This window comes from Chelonia mydas, chromosome 23 (assembly GCF_015237465.2).
Source record: "Chelonia mydas isolate rCheMyd1 chromosome 23, rCheMyd1.pri.v2, whole genome shotgun sequence".
In the NCBI taxonomy this organism is placed as follows: domain Eukaryota; kingdom Metazoa; phylum Chordata; order Testudines; family Cheloniidae; genus Chelonia; species Chelonia mydas.
The window spans coordinates 17306261-17324227 of NC_051263.2; the positions used below are offsets into that span (position 1 = coordinate 17306261).

The 17967-nt window shown below is 63.0% G+C and overlaps 2 protein-coding genes across 2 annotated transcripts in view; one reads left to right on the forward strand and one right to left on the reverse strand.

Moving 5' to 3' along the window:
- Positions 1–14834, reverse strand: part of PLEKHA4 (pleckstrin homology domain containing A4) — a 15003-nt gene extending 169 nt beyond the window's left edge. Inside the window, exons 1-11 of the mRNA XM_043534891.1 lie at positions 14710–14834; positions 4505–4616; positions 4102–4206; positions 3285–3357; positions 3018–3115; positions 2396–2511; positions 1950–2219; positions 1242–1836; positions 1026–1091; positions 853–951; positions 24–680 (exon numbers count right to left, since the gene is read on the reverse strand). Of these exons, the coding sequence (XP_043390826.1) occupies positions 24–680; positions 853–951; positions 1026–1091; positions 1242–1836; positions 1950–2219; positions 2396–2511; positions 3018–3115; positions 3285–3357; positions 4102–4206; positions 4505–4591 (2166 nt within the window). The 5' untranslated portion in view covers positions 4592–4616; positions 14710–14834. The remainder of the gene's footprint in view (positions 1–23; positions 681–852; positions 952–1025; positions 1092–1241; positions 1837–1949; positions 2220–2395; positions 2512–3017; positions 3116–3284; positions 3358–4101; positions 4207–4504; positions 4617–14709) is intronic.
- Positions 13161–17426, forward strand: PPP1R15A (protein phosphatase 1 regulatory subunit 15A). The gene is made up of 3 exons (XM_037888682.2): positions 13161–13339; positions 14759–15823; positions 16518–17426. Exons 2-3 carry the CDS (start codon positions 14795–14797, stop codon positions 16914–16916), a joined length of 1428 nt encoding a protein of 475 aa, XP_037744610.1. The 5' UTR covers positions 13161–13339; positions 14759–14794; the 3' UTR covers positions 16917–17426.
- Positions 17427–17967: the final 541 nt, after the last annotated feature.

The following is a 17967-nucleotide window of genomic DNA, read 5'->3' on the forward strand; positions in this document are numbered from 1 at the left end:
GGGGGGGGGGGGGGGGGAGGGGCAGATTTTACCGGCGTGGGGCAGACGGGGGTTTGGGTTTGGGGCTTCTCGGGCCGGAAGGGACCCCGGGGAGCATCTTGTGTCCCAAAGCTGTGGCCAAATACCCCAAAATGCTCAGCTGTAAAAACCGGGGAGGAGGCAGGATACCAGGATAGATGGGCCCGTGGGTCTGATCTGGGGGGGCAGGATACCGGGGTAAATGGGCCCGTGGGCCTGATCTGGGGGGCAGGATACAGGGGCAGATGGGCCTGATCTGGGGGGGGCAGGATACCAGGGCAGATGGGCCTGGGTCTGATCTGGGGGGGCAGGATACCAGGATAGATGGGCCCGTGGGTCTGATCTGGGGGGGCAGGATACCAGGGTAAATGGGCCCGTGGGTCTGATCTGGGGGGCAGGATACCGGGGCAGATGGTCCTGATCTGGGGGGGCAGGATACCAGGGCAGATGGGCCTGCGGGTCTGATCTGGGGGGGCAGGATACCGGGGCAGATGGGCCCAGGGGGCTGAGCTGGGGGGGATTTGGCGGTGTCCGGGGCATGTGGGTGATGCTGTGCTTTGGGGGCAGAGGACACAGACGCACACGCTCACATCAGTGTCACTTTCAGCTCTGGGCAGCGCCAGCAGGGTCCTGTCCCGGGATAGAGGGGCCACGGTCCGGGGCTGGGGAAGAAAAAGGAAAGAGAGGGTGAGGAGCAGAGAACCCAGGCGTCCAGCCCTCCCCCATGTTCCCCTCCCCACTCCCATGCCAGAATCCTGCCGGCCTAGCCACAGGGCGGCTGATCAGGGGATGGAGGGGGAAACTGAGGCACGGACTTGGCGGGGAGGTACGTACCGGAGCTCCCAGTGAGGTCCTCTTCCCTGGGGGGCGGCTGGCAAGTGGGGGCAGCGGGGGCAGGTGGAGGTAGCCGGAGGAGGCTGAATGTGGGGAGATCTAGGGAGAAAGGGGGGAGGACAGGGTCAGCGGTGGGAGGACAGGGGGGGCAGGGGAAGGGGGGGGTCACTCACCAGTCGGCCGTGGAGACGGGCGCGGGGCGGGGCGGCCCCCAGGGAGGGGTAAACCCGATCTGTGAACTGCAGGGGGGAGAGAAGGCAGGGGGTCAGTGCCGACTGCTGGGGGAGAGCGCCCCCTACTAACCCCCCCAACCCGCCCCCTGCATCCCAGCACCCCCTGCTGAGCCCCTGCCCCGCTCCCCGCAGCCCAGCCCCACCCTCCCAGCATACCCGGCTCCGGGGCTGTCTCCCCAGGGCAGGTCCCAGCGTGGCCGTCTGCGGGGGGCTCTCCTCCGCCGGGGTCCCGGGCCGTGCCAGGCAGTGACTGGGGTGGGGGCTGCGGGGGTAGCGCCCGGGGGGCCGGCCACAAGACTCCTCGGAGGGCCGCACGTCGTAGCGGTCGGCGGGGGTCTGGGGGCGCCCAGGGATGGCTCTGCTGCCCCACGCGGCCCCCCCAGGGGCGATATCCACCCTCCCCACAGGGGTGTGGGGCCGGGACAGGCTGGACCCTGCCTGGACCAGCAGGGGGAGCTCTTCACAGGACGCAGCCAGCTCAGGGGCTCGGACCCCCCCGGTGGACGCCCATGCCCCCCCCTGAGCCCCCCGCACCTCCCTGAGCTCACCAGGGGTGGGGGGAAGGGAGTAGGAACGGGAGGAGCGGACGTGTCTTTGGGCATCCGGGGAGGGCTCCCAGGGGGAAGGGGGCTCCAGGGGGGGCTGTTCAGACTCAGGGGGGCAGGGGGGTGGAGAGGGTCTGGGGGGGCCGGGATGGGGGCGTTTGGCTGCCGAGGGCTCCTGGCCCCGCAGAATGCGGGTTGAGAGAGAGCTGGGGGAAGAGGAGAAGAGATTAAAGGGTTAAATAGGGTGGCGAGGTACCCCTGCCCCCCCCCAACCCCACAGCGCCCCCTTCTGGATGAGACTAGGGCTCGAGCCTCTTACCTTAGGCCCCGCGGCTCCCCCCCGAGCCCTTCCCCGTTGACCGGGCTGGGGGGTGGGGCGGGACCGCTGGGCAGGGGCCCCCCCTCGCCCTGCACCCCCTGGCCCGTCGCTGCCAGGCTTTCCGTAGATGAGTGGGGCGCGGAGAGCAGGGCGATTTCCAGGGACTCGACACTCTTGGCGGGACCCAGGTCGGGCGTGAGCGGCCGGACGTCCTCGAAGAGACGGGCCTGGGGGGGCGCCGGCCGATTGAGCAGCTGCGGGGGTCGGCGGCTGCCATGGGGGGAGAGACAGAGAATATTTACTCCAGAACCCAGGAGTCCTGGCTCCCACCCCCCTCAGCCCTAACCACTAGACCCCGCTCCCCTCCCCAGAGCTGGGAGAGAACCCGGGAGTCCTGGCTCCCAGCCCCCCCCCCAGCTCTAACCACGAGACCCCCCCACCCCTACATGGTGCTGGGGTCACTCTCGGCCGCAGCGGACTGGCTCATGGCTCGGATCCAGCCGTTCATGTCCTCCTGGGTGTCAGCGCTGAAGTGGTACGTCCGCATCCCCCGGTGCTCAGCCTGGGGCACAGATGGGGGGGGCGCCGGTAAGCTGGGAGGGGCCCTGACCGTAGGCTCCAGAGAGACCCCCCCCCCGCTCTAACCCCCTAGCCACCATTCCCCTCCCAGAGCCAAGGAGAGAACCCAGGAGTCCAGGCTCCCAGCCTGCCCCCCCCCACCACTCGCCTCCCAGAGCCAAGGAGAGAACCCAGGAGTCCAGGCTCCCAGCCTGCCCCCGCCCCGCAACTCCCACTTGCCTCCCAGAGCCAAGGAGAGACCCCAGGAGTCCTGGCTCCCAGCCGTCTCTTGCTCTAACCACTAGCCCCCACTCCCCTCCCAGAGCCAGGGAGAGAACCCAGGAGTCCCTGGCTCCCAGCCCACACCCCGCTCTAACCACTAGCCTCCACTCCCCTCCCAGAGCTGGGGAATAGAACCCAGGCGTCCAGGTGTCTCCAAGTGGGGGACCCCGAGTGGGGTAGCTGGGGAAGGGGGGGGGCTCCAACCAGATCGACTCCCCCTGGACTGACCTTGAATGTGAATCTCCGGTTCTTCCCCTCCCCGGGCAGCGGCCGGATCTCGTAGCTGGGGAGCGGGATGCTCCCCAAAACCGCCTCCTCCCTGCTGTCTGGGGGACCCCAAAAGGAGGGGCGATTAATGGGCAGCTGCTCCCTGCCCCGCTCCCCACAGCGCCCCCTGCTGGGGCAGGGCAGGGCTGGGGCAGCCAGGACGTCGTCCCCCCCCCCGCACCCCGCTTCCCACGGCGCCCCCTGCTGGGTGGGCTGGGGGGCCGGTACCTCGATAGTAGAAGAGGCAGAAATCGGCCAGCACAAACCAGCGTCGCTTCCAGAGCTTCAGGCCGGAGCTGTCCTGGAACGAGAGCCACCCCGACAGCCTGGTGAGGGGCCCAGCCAGCGAACGGGGGGGCTTTGGGGGGACCCCAGTGGGCCCAGCCTTTCCCCTTGCCTCTCCAGGGCCCGCCCCCCCCCCCCAGAGCACCAGCCCCACGGCATTCCACCCCCCAAATAACAGCCCCCACCCCATTGATCCCAAACCTACCCCGCCCCCCATCCAACCCCCAGGCTCTGTTCCCAGCCCGCTCGCCCCATAGAGAGCCAGCCCCCTACATCGTACCCCCAAAACCAGCCCCTCCCCTATGACCCCCCAACAACCCCCCCCACTAACAGCCCCCAATTGCCCCCCAACAGCCCCCCAAAACCAACAGCCCCTCCCCCATGCCCCCCAACAATCCCCCACATTAACAGCCCCTCCCCCATGACCCCCAACATCTCCTCCACACTAACAGCCCCCAATTTCCCCCCAATAGCCCCCCAAAACTAACAGCCCCTCCCCCATGCCCCCCAACAGCTCGCCCACACTAACAGCCCCTCCCCCAGCACCCCACCTCACCATCCCCCCACCCCACTGAGTGTCCCTGCCCTATGCCCACCTCAATTATCTTCCCCCCCAAATTCCCAGACCCCTCTGCCCCATCACCGCCGCAAAGCGATCACCTCCCTGCCCTGTTGCCTCCCCAACCTAACACCCCCTGCCCCAATCTACCAGCCTCTGTCCCCACCTCAAAGGCAGCCCCCCAGCTCGCCCACCCCATACCTGTTTGCACAGCCAGCCCCGAATGACGACGGGGGCATTGGGGTCCCGCTTGATCGAATTTTCCCTCTTCCCGAAGGTGTGAACCCTCCGCAGGGAGCGTGACGGCTGCGGGGACGGACAAGAAAGGCTTAATACCCCACAAACACACCAGCCGCTAGGGGGCGCCAGCTCCCATCCAGCCCCAGGGCAGGGACTGGCAGGCTCAGGGGGGCAGGGAATGGGGCATGAGGCCTTTCCCCTCTAGGGGGCACAGGTCTGGGGGTAGGTGTTAGTAGGAGTTAAGGTGGGAGCTGTGGGCAGGAGAAGAGGAGGGGGTGGATGTGGGGGGCAAGGGGTGGTGGGTCAGAGCCCCTGGCCCACAGGCCCCTCCCCGATGGCAGAGCCCCAGCGCCGCCCCACACACCTTGGCGGCCCCCAGGCTGACAGAGGAGATGGTGAGGACGCTGCTGGCCTGGCTCAGGCTGCTCCTGGGACGTTCCCCGTCGGCCATGGCTCCCGGCCGGCCCAGCCTTCACCTGGAACAGAACATGGGCCTGGGGCATCAGGGCACAACTGTGGGGTAGTTTGCAGCACTGGGGTCTCCAGCTGGGGCACTGCTGCAGGGAAGCTAACAGCACCGGAGTCCCCAGTTGGAGGTACTGCTGCAGGAAGTTCACAGCACTGGCATCTCCAGCTGGGGCACTGCTGCGGGCAAGTTCGCAGCACTGGGGTCTCCAGCTGGGGCTCTGCTATGGGGAAGTTTGCAACACTTGGGTCTCCAGCTGGGGCACTGCTCTGAGGAATCTCACAGCACCGGGGTCTCCAGCTGGGACACCGCTGTGGGGAAGCTCACAGCACCGGGGTCCCTGGCTGGGGCACTGCTCCGGGGAAGCTCGCAGCGCAGGGAGACAGGCTGGCATCTCCCCTGACCCGGCGCCCAGGGTCCAGGGTGGCGCGTGGGTGGGAGAACAAAGCAGGACCTGAGCTAGTGGCCCCAGATTCCCGGGGGTGGGGTGGGGGGCTGGAGGATGAATGGAGCCATTCATGCCCCTGGCCTGGGCACTGGGATGGGGGGGCGGGCTGTGCTAGGGGGTGAGAGCGACGACTAGCAAGGCCCCTTGGCAATGCCAGTGCAAAGCGGTGAGCTTCCCCACAGCAGTGCCCCCAGCAGGGGACCCACCGGCATGGAGACACGGCCCCATCCCCCCACGACACCCCATCTCCTGGGGACCCCTGGTACCCAGACATGGCCTCGTCCCCTCCCCTGTACCCAGCGCCCCAAGACCCTCAGAACCGAGACATTCCCCCCCCACACTACACCCCAGCCCGTAGGACCCCCGATAGCTAGACAGGGTCCTGTCCCTCCCCCCACCCCGCTATACCCCAGCCCCTGTCCCCCCCATATACCCCAGCCCCCCAGGAACCACAGAACCGAGACACGCCCCCCTCGCTACACCCCAGCCCCTGGGACCCCCGATACCCAGACACGGTCCTGTCCCCCGCACCCACTGTACACCAGCCCCCAGGACCCCCGGCACCCAGAGACACCCCCCCACACACACTGTAACCCAACCCCCGAGGACCCCCGGCACCCACACACGGCTCCCCCCCCCCCTCTCCAAAACACGCCCTGCTGCTCCCCCTTACTGCAGATCAATCAAGTGGGGAGCTGAGGCGCCGGAGCCCAGCGCACCCTCAGGCGGGCCCCGGGGTGGGGGTCTCGGCCGAGGGCGGGGGGGCCCCCGCAGCCGCTTGTTCTGTTCCCGGCTCCCCGGCCGCGGCGCCGGCTGGGACACAGGGACCAGCTGCCTGCGGGGGCGCAAGGAGCCAGGAATTCCTGATCCGACACGGCTCGGCCCCACCCCGGGGTCACGGACCCGGCGGGCCTGGATTTAACCCATTCCCCGGCTTGGGACACCTCGCAGCGCCGGGGTCCCCGGCTGGGGCACTGCTGCGGGGGAGCTCGCAGCGCCGGGGTCCACAGGTGGGGCGCCGCTGTGAGGAAACTCGCAGCACTGGGGGCCCTGGCTGAGGAGAAGCTCACAGCATGGGGGTCCCCATCTGGGGCACTGCTGCAGGGAAGCTCGCAGCACTGGGGTCGCTGGCTGGGGAGAAGCTCACAGCACCAGGGTCCCTGGCAGGGGCACTGATGTGGGGAAGCTCGCAGCGCCAGGATTCCTGGCTGGGGCACTGCTGCGGAGAAGCTCACGGTGCCAGGGTCCCTGGCAGGGGCACTCCTGCAGGGAAGTTCACAGTGTCAGGGTCCCTGGCTAGGGCACTGATGTGGGGAAGCTCACAACACCAGGGTCCCTGGCAGGGGAACTCCTGCAGGGAAGCTCACAGTGCCAGGGTCCCTGGCTGGGGCACTGATGCGGGGAAGCTCACAGCGCCAGGGTCTCTGGCTGGGACACTGCTGCGGGGAAGCTCACAGCACCAATGTCTCTGGCTGCAGGCACTGCTGTGGGGACGCTTGCAGTGCCAGAGTCCCTGGCTGGGGCACTGCTGCAGGGAAGCTCACAGCGCCAGGGTCCCTGGCTGGGGCACTGCTGCGGAGAAGCTCACAGCGCCAGGCTCCAGCAGGCCCGAGGTATTTAGCTGGAATTCAGAGCAGGACAAAACTCCCTGGTCTCCCCCCACGGCAGCTGCGTCCCCACCCCGCCCCTCCCCCCACATCCCAGAGGGCCCCCCCCCCAACCCCTCCTCCTTGGCTCAGTGCCCTGGCTGGAGCCCCTGTGACCCCCAGCCGCCCTGTCCCCCATCTCCCCCACAGCTGTGGGGCTCCCCCCAAGGGGGGAAAATCACCCCCCTCAAATTCTCCCATTCCTCCCTTTGCCCTGTGACCCCCCCCAGCCTGAGCTCCCCCCCCCCTTGTCTGCCCCATGCCAGCTGGTGCCCGGGGTGGAGCGCGGTATGCGCACCCCCTAAGGAATGTGCGCCCACGGGCCTGGGTAGGGGGCAGACACACAACCCCCTCCCCCCCCATTGATTCCAGCTTCTCTGTGCCCCCCCCCCCCGAGACACTAGGAGGGATGGACAGACAGACAGATGCGGGGGGCGCTGTGGAGGGACAGGGCAGGGCTGGGGGGGCTGGTTGGGGGGCAGTTCTTACCTGGCTCTCAGTGGGGCACACAGGGGTCCGGGCTGCTCGGGGGGGTGTCGGGGGGGATCTTAGCGACACCCCACTGGGCCAGGGGAATCTCGCCCCCCGCCCCAATCGCTCTCTTCCTCTGTGCCTGTCTCCTTCCCTCACTCCCCCCCCCCGGCTCCTTCTCTGCTCGGCCCCCCAGCCCAGCTCCCCTGAGCCCTTTCCCCGTCTGGCTGGCTGCCCCCTCCCCACTTCTTGTTCACCCTCCTCCCCCTCACTTCACCTTCCTTTCTCCCTATTTCCTTCCGTCCATCCCCATCCTCACCCCTCTTCCTGTCCCCCCACACCTCTCTAGCCTTCCGTCTCCCTGCACCCCTCTTCCTGTCCCCCTATATCCCTCTAGCCTTCCGTCTCCCTGCACCCCTCTTCCTATCCCCGTACACCCCTCTTCCTATCTCCCTACACCCCCTAGCCTTCCTGTCGACCTAGACCCCCCTAGCCTTCTGTCCCCCTACACCCCTCTTCCTGTCACCCTACACCTCTCTAGACTTCCTGTCCCCCTACACCCCTCTTCCTGTCCCCCTACACCCCTCTAGCTTTCCGTCTCCCTGCACCTCTCTTCCTATCCCCGTACACCCCTCTTCCTATCTCCCTACACCCCCTAGCCTTCCTGTCGACCTAGACCCCCCTAGCCTTCCGTCCCCCCACACCCCTCTTCCTGTCCCCCTATACCCCTCTAGCCTTCCGTCTCCCTGCACCCCCTTCCTATCCCCGTACACCCCCTAGCCTTCCTGTCCACCTACACCCCTCTTCCTATCTCCCTACACCCCCTAGCCTTCCTGTCCACCTACACCCCCTTAGCCATCCGTCCCCCTACACCCCTCTTCCTGTCCCCCTACACCCCTCTAGCCTTCCGTCTCCCTGCACCCCCTTCCTATCCCCGTACACCCCTCTTCCTATCTCCCTACACCCCCTAGCCTTCCTGTCGACCTACACCCCCCTAGCCTTCCGTCCCCCCACACCCCTCTTCCTGTCCCCGTACACCTCCTCTATCTACCTCTCCCCAGACACCCCCTCCCGCTCTCAGCTGTTTCTCGCCCCCCGGCCCGGAGTAACTGCCCGGCTCCCCGGAGGAAACTGGACAAAGAGAATTTCTCCTCCGTCCCCTCCCCTCCCACCACAGCCTCGCCAGGGCCGGGCGGGGACACAGAGCAGGGCGGGCGGGGGGCCAGGACTCCTGGGTTCTCTCCCTGGCTCTGGGAGGGGAGTGGGGTCTGGTGGTTAGAGCAGGGGGAAGGGCTGGGAGCCAGGACTCCTGGGTTCTCGCTCTGGCTCTGGGAGGGGGTGGGTCAGAGTCGGGGTTTGGGAACCCAGAGAGGTGCCTGGAGATGGAGCGGTGTGTGTTGGGGGGCTGACCCACGCGCCCCAAAGACACAGGGACATTTCCGTGCCCCCCCCCACATTGGCTCGAGCATCTGGCGCCCCCACGTGGCCGGACGCCTTCAGGACGGGGCGGTGTCCCGGCCCCTGCACCTGCCCGTGGCTCCCGGGGGCGCTGCATGTCTGGCCACGCCAACCCCGCCCCCCCCCCGCACCCCGCGCCGCACGCTGCAGCTGGGGGGAGGGGCTTGCCAGGAGAAGTCCGTCCTGAGTAGTGGGGATCCATAAAGGGGACCCTGTTAATGTCCCTGGTGGGTCCCTAGGGGGGTCCTTATCCCATTTCACACACAGGGAAACTGAGGCACAGGGCGGTGACAAGACTCACATAGAGAACCCAGGAGTCCTGGCTCCCAGCCCCCTCCCCCCCCCCCCCCCAAAAAAAAAACCCCACCACCATTTCCTCTGCCTGAGCCGGAAACAAAGGAAAAGCTACATTCACACCGGTTTTAAAACGGAAGAAAAATAAGACCGAAAAGTGAAAGTGAAAACTAATACTAAAAGTGCGCTGAGGCCTGGAACTTCAAGGGAAACCCCAACCGCGCGGGGGTGTCACGGGGATCCCCAGCCACCTCCTACCAGGCCTGGATTGGGACCCCTGTGTCACCTAGAGCTAGAAAGAACCCAGGAGTCCTGGCTCCCAGCTCCCCTGCTCTAACCACTAGATCCCCCTCCCCTCCCAGAGCCAGGGAGAGAACCCAGGAGTCCTGGCTCCCAGCCCCCCTACTCTAACCACTGGACCCCACTCCCCTCAGAGCCAGGGAGAGAACCCAGGAGTCCTGGCTCCCAGCTCCCCTGCTCTAACCACTAGATCCCCCTCCCCTCCCAGAGCCAGGGAGAGAACCCAGGAGTCCTGGCTCCCAGCCCCCCTACTCTAACCACTAGACCTCACTCCTCTCCCAGAGCCGGGGAAAGAACCCAGGAGTCCTGGCGCCCAGCGCCCCCGCTCTAACCACTGGACCCGCACCCCTCCCAGAGCCAGGGAGAGAACCCAGGAGTCCTGGCTCCCAATCCCCCTGCTCTAACCACTAGATCCCCCTCCCCTCCCAGAGCCAGGGAGAGAACCCAGGCGTCCTGGCGCCCAGCCCCCCTACTCTAACCACTAGACCCCACTCCCCGCCCAGAGCCAGGGAGAGAACCCGGGCGCCCCAGCTCACACACACAGTGTTTAGCCCTGTGTTGTGTTTCGTGGTGGTTGTGTTGTGGTGTATCACTGGAGCGCAGGATTGTGCCAGTTGTGTTGTATGCCACTCGCGTTGTCACCTTTTGTGCAGCTCCGCCAAAGGGTGTTGTGTTGCACTGTGTGTTTGTGTGTCTGCGTGGCGTGTTGAACATCCCCAGGTTGTGCTGTGTCTCCGGGGGCGCTGTGCTGTGCCAACTGTTGTGTTGTATTGTGTGATGGTGTTATATTGTCTGGTGGTGCTTTGTGTTGAGTTTTGCTAGGTTGTGGTGTTCTCTCTGTGTGTGTGTTGGCTTTGTGTTGTATTGCTGAGTGGGGCGTATTCAGTATGCTGGGCGGGCTCCTGGAGCGGGTTGTGATTGTGCTGAGTTGCCGTGTTGTGGTTGTGCTGCCTGTGTTGTGTATCGGTCAGGATTGTGTTACTTTGATTGGGTTGTATGTGCAATGGGTGTACGGTTGTGTGCAGGCTCTATTGTGTATGTGGTGTTGTGGTTCTGTTGTGTGTGCACTGGGCACAGTTGTGTGCATGCTGTGTTGGATTGTGACTGTGTTGTATATTTGCACTGATGTGTTGTGTGTGCATTGTATTGTGACTGTGTTGTGAGTTTGCTCTGTCAAGCTGTGTGTGTGTGGGATTGTGACTGTGTTGTGTATTTGCTCTGTTATGTGTGTGTTCGATTGTGACTGTGTTGTGTATTTGCTCTGTTGTGTGTGTGGAATTGTGACTGTGTTGTGTATTTGCTCTGTTGTGTGTGTGTGGGATTGTGACTGTGTCGTGTATTTGCTCTGTTGTGTGTGTGTATTTGCTCTGTTGTGTTGTGTGGGATTGTGACCGTGTCGTGTATTTGCTCTGTTGTGTGTGTGTTGGATTGTGACTGTTTCGTGTATTTGCTCTGTTGTGTGTGTGTGTGGGATTGTGACTGTGTCGTGTATTTGCTCTGTTGTGTGTGTGTGGGATTGTGACTGTGTCGTGTATTTGCTCTGTTGTGTGTGGGGGATTGTGACTGTGTCGTGTATTTGCTCTGTTGTGTGTGGGGGGGATTGTGACTGTGTCGTGTATTTGCTCTGTTGTGTGTGTGTTGGATTGTGACTGTGTCGTGTATTTGCTCTGTTGTGTGTGGGGGGGATTGTGACTGTGTCGTGTATTTGCTCTGTTGAGTGCGTGGAATTGTGACTGTGTCGTGTATTTGCTCTGTTGTGTGTTTGTGGGATTGTGACTGTGTCGTGTATTTGCTCTGTTGTGTGTGTGGGATTGTGACTGTGTCGTGTATTTGCTCTGTTGAGTGTGTGGGATTGTGACTGTGTCGTGTATTTGCTCTGTTGTGTGTGTGTGGGATTGTGACTGTGTCGTGTATTTGCTCTGTTGAGTGTGTGGGATTGTGACTGTGTCGTGTATTTGCTCTGTTGTGTGTGTGTTGGATTGTGACTGTGTCGTGTATTTTCTCTGTTGTGTGTGTGTGGGATTGTGACTGTGTCGTGTATTTGCTCTGTTGTGTGTGTGTGGGATTGTGACCGTGTTGTGTATTTGCTCTGTTGTGTGTGTGGGGGATTGTGACTGTGTCGTGTATTTGCTCTGTTGCGTTGTGTGGCATTTGTTGTGCGTGTTTTGCACTCTGCCATGCGTGCGGCGTGTGGCCCTCTGGGTGCTCTCTTGCGCTGTGGGTGCTGGTCTGTGTGTTGCGCGGGGCGGGACAGGTGCGGCAGTGTGAGGGGTCATGTTGTGTGTGCGAGTTGTGATGTGTCTGGAATTGTTGTCTCGCACTCTGTTAGGCAGGGACCGCGTTGTGCACCGTTACGTGTGCTGTGTTCGTAGGTGCTGCATTGCAGACCGTTGTGTATGTGTCGGGGAGCGGGGGTGTGTGGCGCTCCGTTGTTCACGCGCAGTGCTGTGAACCAGTGTGTCGTCTGTTGTGCTGTGTTGTGTACGTATTGCTTTGCACTGCTGGTACATGCTGTGTTGTTGTGCTGTGCTGGCTTGGGTTGTGTACATGATGCATTGCCGGGTATGCGTTGTGTTGCCTCGAATTGCACTGTTTTGTATGTGTTGGGTGGCATTGCACTGCTGGGGACCTTCTGGGCTGTGTGTGATGTGTAGTGTTGTGTTGCTGGACACGCGCTTGGCTGTGTTGTGTTGTGTAGCTGTTGCTGGGCACGTGCTGGGCTGTGTGTGTTGGGTATGTTGTGTTGTGTTGTGTTGCTTTACACTGGCTATATGCTGGACTGTGTGTGTTGTGTTGTGTTGTGTTGCTGGGCAGGTGTTGGGCTGTGTGTGTTGTGTTGTGTTGCTGGGCAGGTGTTGGGCTGTGTGTGTTGTGTTGTGCTGTGTTGCTAGGCACGTGCTGGGCTGTGTGTGTTGTGTTGTGTTGCTGGGCACGTATGCTGGGCTGTGTTGTGTTGTGTTGTGTTGCTGGGCACGTGCTGGGCTGTATGTGTTAAGTTGTGTTGCTGGGCACGTGTTGGGCTGTGTGTGTTGTGTTGTGTTGTGTTGCTGGGCAGGTGTTGGGCTGTGTGTGTTGTGTTGTGTTGCTGGGCAGGTGTTGGGCTGTGTGTGTTGTGTTGTGTTGTGTTGTGGGGCACGTATGCTGGGCAGTGTGTGTTGTGTTGCTGGGCAGGTGTTGGGCTGTGTGTGTTGTGTTGTGTTGCTGGGCAGGTGTTGGGCTGTGTGTGTTGTGTTGTGTTGTGTTGCTGGGCACATGCTGGGCTGTGTGTGTTGTGTTGTGTTGCTGGGCACGTGCTGGGCTGTGTGTGTTGTGTTGTGTTGTGTTGCTGGGCACGTGCTGGACTGTGTGTGTTGTGTTGTGTTGCTGGGCACGTGCTGGGCTGTGTGTGTTGTGTTGTGTTGTGTTGCTGGGCACGTGCTGGACTGTGTGTGTTGTGTTGTGTTGCTAGGCACGTGCTGGGCTGTGTGTGTTGTGTTGTGTTGTGTTGCTGGGCACGTGCTGGGCTGTGTGTGTTGTGTTGTGTTGCTGGGCACGTGCTGGGCTGTGTGTGTTGTGTTGTGTTGCTGGGCACGTGCTGGACTGTGTGTGTTGTGTTGTGTTGCTGGGCACGTGTTGGGCTGTGTGTGTTGTGTTGTGTTGTGTTGCTAGGCACGTGCTGGGCTGTGTGTGTTGTGTTGTGTTGTGTTGCTGGGCACGTGCTGGGCTGTGTGTGTTGTGTTGTGTTGCTGGGCACGTGCTGGACTGTGTGTGTTGTGTTGTGTTGCTAGGCACGTGTTGGGCTGTGTGTGTTGTGTTGTGTTGTGTTGCTAGGCACGTGCTGGGCTGTGTGTGTTGTGTTGTGTTGTGTTGCTGAGGACGTGCTGGGCTGTGTGTGATGCTGGTTACGTTGCGCTCTGTCGCCCTCCCCCCACCCCCGGGCTCCCTCCGTGACGTTTCGCTGACGTCAGCGCCGGGCCCCATATAGCCCGGCCCGCCCGGCCCGGCCCAGCACTTCCCAGCCTCCAGCCACAGACCAGCCAGACCCGATGGAGCCGCCCGCCGCCGCCTGCCCCCCGGACCCCGCCCGCGCCGCGCCCGTCCCCCGCTGCTGGAGCGCCCTGCTCACCGGCTGAGCAGGTAAGGGGGGGACCCCAATGCCCTGTCCTGGGGGGGTGGCAACACGGAGCCCCCGTGTCCCCCTGAAACTTCCTGGAACCCCTGATCTGGCTCCCTGCACCCCACAATTGTCCCAAGTGCCTGCTTAGCTTCCCACTGACCCCCTCTCTTCTCCCCTGCACCCCACAAATCAACCTGCACCCCTTGTGCATCCCCTGCTAAACTGAGGGCCCTGCCCCCCTTCTTCTGCCTTAGCCATCATCTCATTTCTCCCTCCCCCATCCTTGACCCTGTCCACCCCCCCCCACTCCCTGTCCAATGGCCCCACCCTGTTGTGTCCCATTTTAGGGTGGGGTCTGTTCTCCCTCTTGTTCTGAGTCCCCCCCAGGTGCCCCACATTAGGGGTGATCCTCTCCCCTATTTATTCAACACCCCAATGTACATTTCTCCCCCTTGGGATCTATGCCCTGCAATGGCATGAGCTGTGCTATGCTCTGTGTGTGGGGGGTGGTCAAAACTTGGGGTGTTTCCCCACTGTTCAGGGGACCCCTCTTTCAGGAGGCTGCATACCAGCCCCCCAGGGGTGCTCCCACAGTCCCTCCTCCCTCTGACACTGATCCCCAATCCTTCCATCAATCACCCCCCTGTCCCACCAGCAGCCCCCCCAAATCTAGCACTGAGCCCCAACACCAGACCGAACTGGTGCTGATCTGATGCCCCCCCCCCCACCCCCCATGGCTCTGGGGACCTACCTGGGTGCAGAGTGTGTGTGTGTGTCCGGTTTCTGGGTTGGGGTGTAGCCAGACATGCCCAGGTCTCCCTCTGAGTCACTCAACCGGAGACTCCAGAGGCTTGGAAACCTCTGGGTGCCCCCACCCAAAAGAAAAAGGGGTTGGGGAAACTGAGGCACAGAGAGCCAGGGATAGAACCCAGGAGTCCTGGCTCTTATCCCCCCCGTTCTAACCACTTCACATTCACTCCCTTCCCTGAGTTAGGGAGAGAACCCAGGAGTCCAAGCTCCCAGCGCAGCGCCGCGCCCCCCCCCCATCTTTTGTTCTGAGTCACTGCTGAGAAGTTGACAAACTCCAGAGCTGGGGGGGAGGGGGGGGCGGAGAAAGGGGGGTTCCCCCCAGGCAGGTTACTGAGGGCTAATAGTACCAGGTGCCGGCACTCAGGTGCCATCTGCCAGGGCTGGGAGAGCTCGGACTCCTGGGTTCTTTCCCCAGCTCTGGGGGAGGGGGGAATCTAATGATGTAGAGCTGGTAGGAGCTGGGACGCCTGGGTTCTTTCCCCACTTGGGGGGTGTCTGTGGCGGGAAAATTTCCCAGGGACAAGCTGGGAGCCCCACAGATGACGCCCCATCCCCCCCCCCCCCACACGCACACTCACACCTGGCCGCTGGATTCCCCGGCACTGACGTGTCTCCCTTCCTCGTTCCAGCCCCCGAGGGAACTGCGACTCCCAGCCCTGGTCGAGATGCTCCGCGTCTTGTCCCCGCAGCCGGGCGGCCTCCTGAATCCGCTCGCCCGGGCTGCGCCGCCACTCCTGGGCTCCCGGCGTCGCCTCCCCACGGCCATGAGGAGGAGGAGGAGGAAGAAGAAGAGCCGTGGGCCAGCCCGCCCACGCCGCGGCTTGGCCACCCCGCTCCTGGCACATCAGGAAGCCCTGGAGAAAGAAGAGGACTTTGCAGCTGGTCCCACTGCGTCCCAGGGGCCAGCCCCCCGTCAGAGAGAAGGGGAGAATTCAGGGGGGCACCCCCAAGCTCCTTCTGGGTCCCATGACCGGGAGGAGGGAGCCAGCTGTGGGGAAGGCCCCAAGCGCTGTGGGGAAGAGGCCACAGCCCGGCTGGAGACAGAGGAACACCTGGAGGAGGTTGGAGATGGTCAGAAGCAACCTCCGGATAGTCCATCCTGGTCCCCGCAGGACAGGGAATTTCACGGGGCCGGTGGGAAACCTGAAGGAGGCCCCAAGCTGCCTGGGGGAGACACCCCCAGCTGCCCGCAGAGTGGCCCAGACCTGGGGCACGCCGTCACTAGGAACCCCCATGTCTGGTCCTTGTTCTACTGCCCATCGGAGGAGGACGACGAGGCCGGGGACTGGCCCAGTGAGGAGGAGGGAGATGATGGAGAGGGCTGCTCCGGCGCAGACTGGCCCGATTCAGAGGAGGAGCCAGAAGAGGACGCCAGGTGTGAGGAGAACAAGGCGCTGTGGGGGGCCCTGGGCTGTGGCCAGGACCCCTTCAACCCGCTCCGCTGGGCCGGAGCCCCCTTGGGCTCCACCCCGCCACGGCCCAAGGACCAGAAATTCCGGGTTTCCTTCTACCTCTGCGGGCTGACCTCGGAGGCTGAGAAAGTGGGGGACCCCTGGAAACCCCCTGAGAAGCCCTGGCCTATGAGACGGGGGGTCCCCGGTAGGACTCACTGCTGTGAGCTGGGATCCCGGGGAGCCGGGGACCCCGTCAAGGCGGAGACCTCTGACTTGGAGGGTAACCGGACAGCTAAGAAGGTGAGCTGGAGCCAGGACTCCTGGGTTCTCTCCCCAGCTCTGGAAGGGGAGTTGGGTCTTGTGGCTAGTGTGGGGGCTGGGAGCCAGGACTCCTGGGTTCTCCTCCGACCAGTTTCCCCAAGCACTGGCCCAGCGGCCTGCTGGGTAATTTCAGGGGGTGGCATCAGATTCACCTGCCTTCCCATGAGGGGGGAAATCTCACGCAATGGAGTGAAATGGGACCTGCTGGGTCCTGGGGGAGCTTCCCCACCTCAGTCCCTCCCATCTGCCCCAGGAGCTGCACAGTGCCCCTCACTCTTGACCCACAGCCCCCCGGTAGCCCAGCCCTGGCCCCCCCCAGCTCTGCCAGTGGTGGGGGGCCCCCCCCTTGCTTGAAAACATCTCGTAACTTCCATGTAACCCTGGGCTCTCCCGGAAGGGGGTGACGTCAGTGGGTGAGTCATTGTGGGGGGAGGGCGGAAAGGCAGCCAGAGACCGGCTGCTTCTAGGGAGGCTGGTGCAGAAGGGAGGGGGTGGGGGCTAGTGGTTAGAGCAGGGGGGTGCTGGGAGCCAGGACTCCTGGGTTCTCTCCCCAGCTTGGGGAGGTGTCTAGTGGCTATGGGCCTTTCCCCTATTGGGGGGGCATTCCCCCACATCCTTAGTGTCTGGGTTCTCCTCTCACCCTCTCTCTCTTTCTCTCCCCCCCCACCCCCAGGTTCGATTCTCCCCCGTTGTCACTGTGCACCCCCTGCTGGTCTGGCCCTTTGCCAGCCGGGCTGCCCGCCGGGGGCCCTGGGAGGAGCTGGCCCGGGATCGGAGCCGTTTTCGCAGGCGCATCGAGCAGCTGGGGGCCATCCTGGAGCCCTGCCTGGACCCGGGACACCGGGCCCGAGCCTGGAGGAAGATCCACGGGGCAGGACAGGAGATGCCCATCCCCCTCCATGAGGGAAAGGAGAACCCGGGGCAGGGGTTGTGGGACGTGTCTCTCCAGCTCTGCTCTGAAAGGACGGAGGACCCAGGCATCCGGGAGAGTCATGCTGGGAAGCACACGCCCCTCCCCTCCGATTATAAGGGAGTGGAGGACCCAGGCATCCGGGATGGAAGACTGGGCTAGGCCACAGACTCTGTCCCCACTGGGACGGCTGCCCTGGTGGCCCCCCCTCCCCCCAGTGGTGATTGAATTAACCCTTCTGGCTCCTGAGCCAGGCTCCCATCCGCTGCTCTGGGAGCAGGTCTAGTGGCTGGGAGCCAGGACTCCTGGGTGTTCTCCCTGGCTCTGGGAGGGGAGTGAGGACTAGTGGTTAGAGCGGGGAGGAGTGGTAGCCAGGCCTCCTGGGTTTCTTTGGGGATGACACCCGTTTACCTACCTCAATCTCTGACCTGTGTGTGCTCCGATCTGTTGTCTATTTATTACCATGTTAAATTATTTTCCGGCTGGTCCATCCTGCCTCAGAGGGGACTAAATATTTATTTTTATATCAGGATGGGGGGGATGGATTTCTCAAGAAGCCATGGCCTCTTCCTTGTATTTATGAATCTCCTTGGTATTGTATTCACCTGCCGTCCTGACTCTGGGCTGCTTTTTAACTGCTCCAAGTCTGTTAATAAAAGTTTAACACATGGCCAGTTGCTCTGTGTGGTGGTGTTCAAACCAACCCCCTGGCGTCTGACCGGGGAGAATTTCCTGGACATCTCAGGCCAGGATGAGCCATTTGATGCAGGCTGTTCTCTGGAACACAGTCTTGTGGGGTGCAGATAAACATTGGAATAAGCACAAAGGGTTAATAAACCTAGCTCCCCCCTTCGGGGCTGGGGAGATATTTTATAATTAGTCCAAGGCCTCATTAGATCAGCCTCTTAAACTTAAATTAGGTTCTAGAAACCAGGATGCCTTGATCCCTTCCCTTGCTCTGGGAGGGGAGTGGTGGTCAGAGCTGGGGCAAGGGGGCTGGGGCTCCTGGGTTCTCTCCCCAGCTGCCTGGAGGAGTGGGGGGGGGGCCTACTGCCTAGAGCAGAGGGGTGTCATGACTCCTGGGTTCTATCCCTGATCTCCTCCTTCAGAGGGTCCTGGACCCTGCCTCAGTTTCCCCATTTGTACAAGGAGAGAAGGCTCCTTCCTGGTGTGAAGACTGGACCCTCTGGGGAGCAGCAGCTGGCCCTTGCTC

Coding starts and splice junctions, on each gene's coding strand:
- PPP1R15A (XM_037888682.2), top strand. CDS start 14,795: ATGCTCCGCGTCTTGTCCCCGCAGCCGGGCGGCCTCCTGAATCCGCTC. Junction 15,824..16,517: donor GTAACCGGACAGCTAAGAAG/GTGAGCTGGAGC, acceptor CCCCACCCCCAG/GTTCGATTCTCCCCCGTTGT.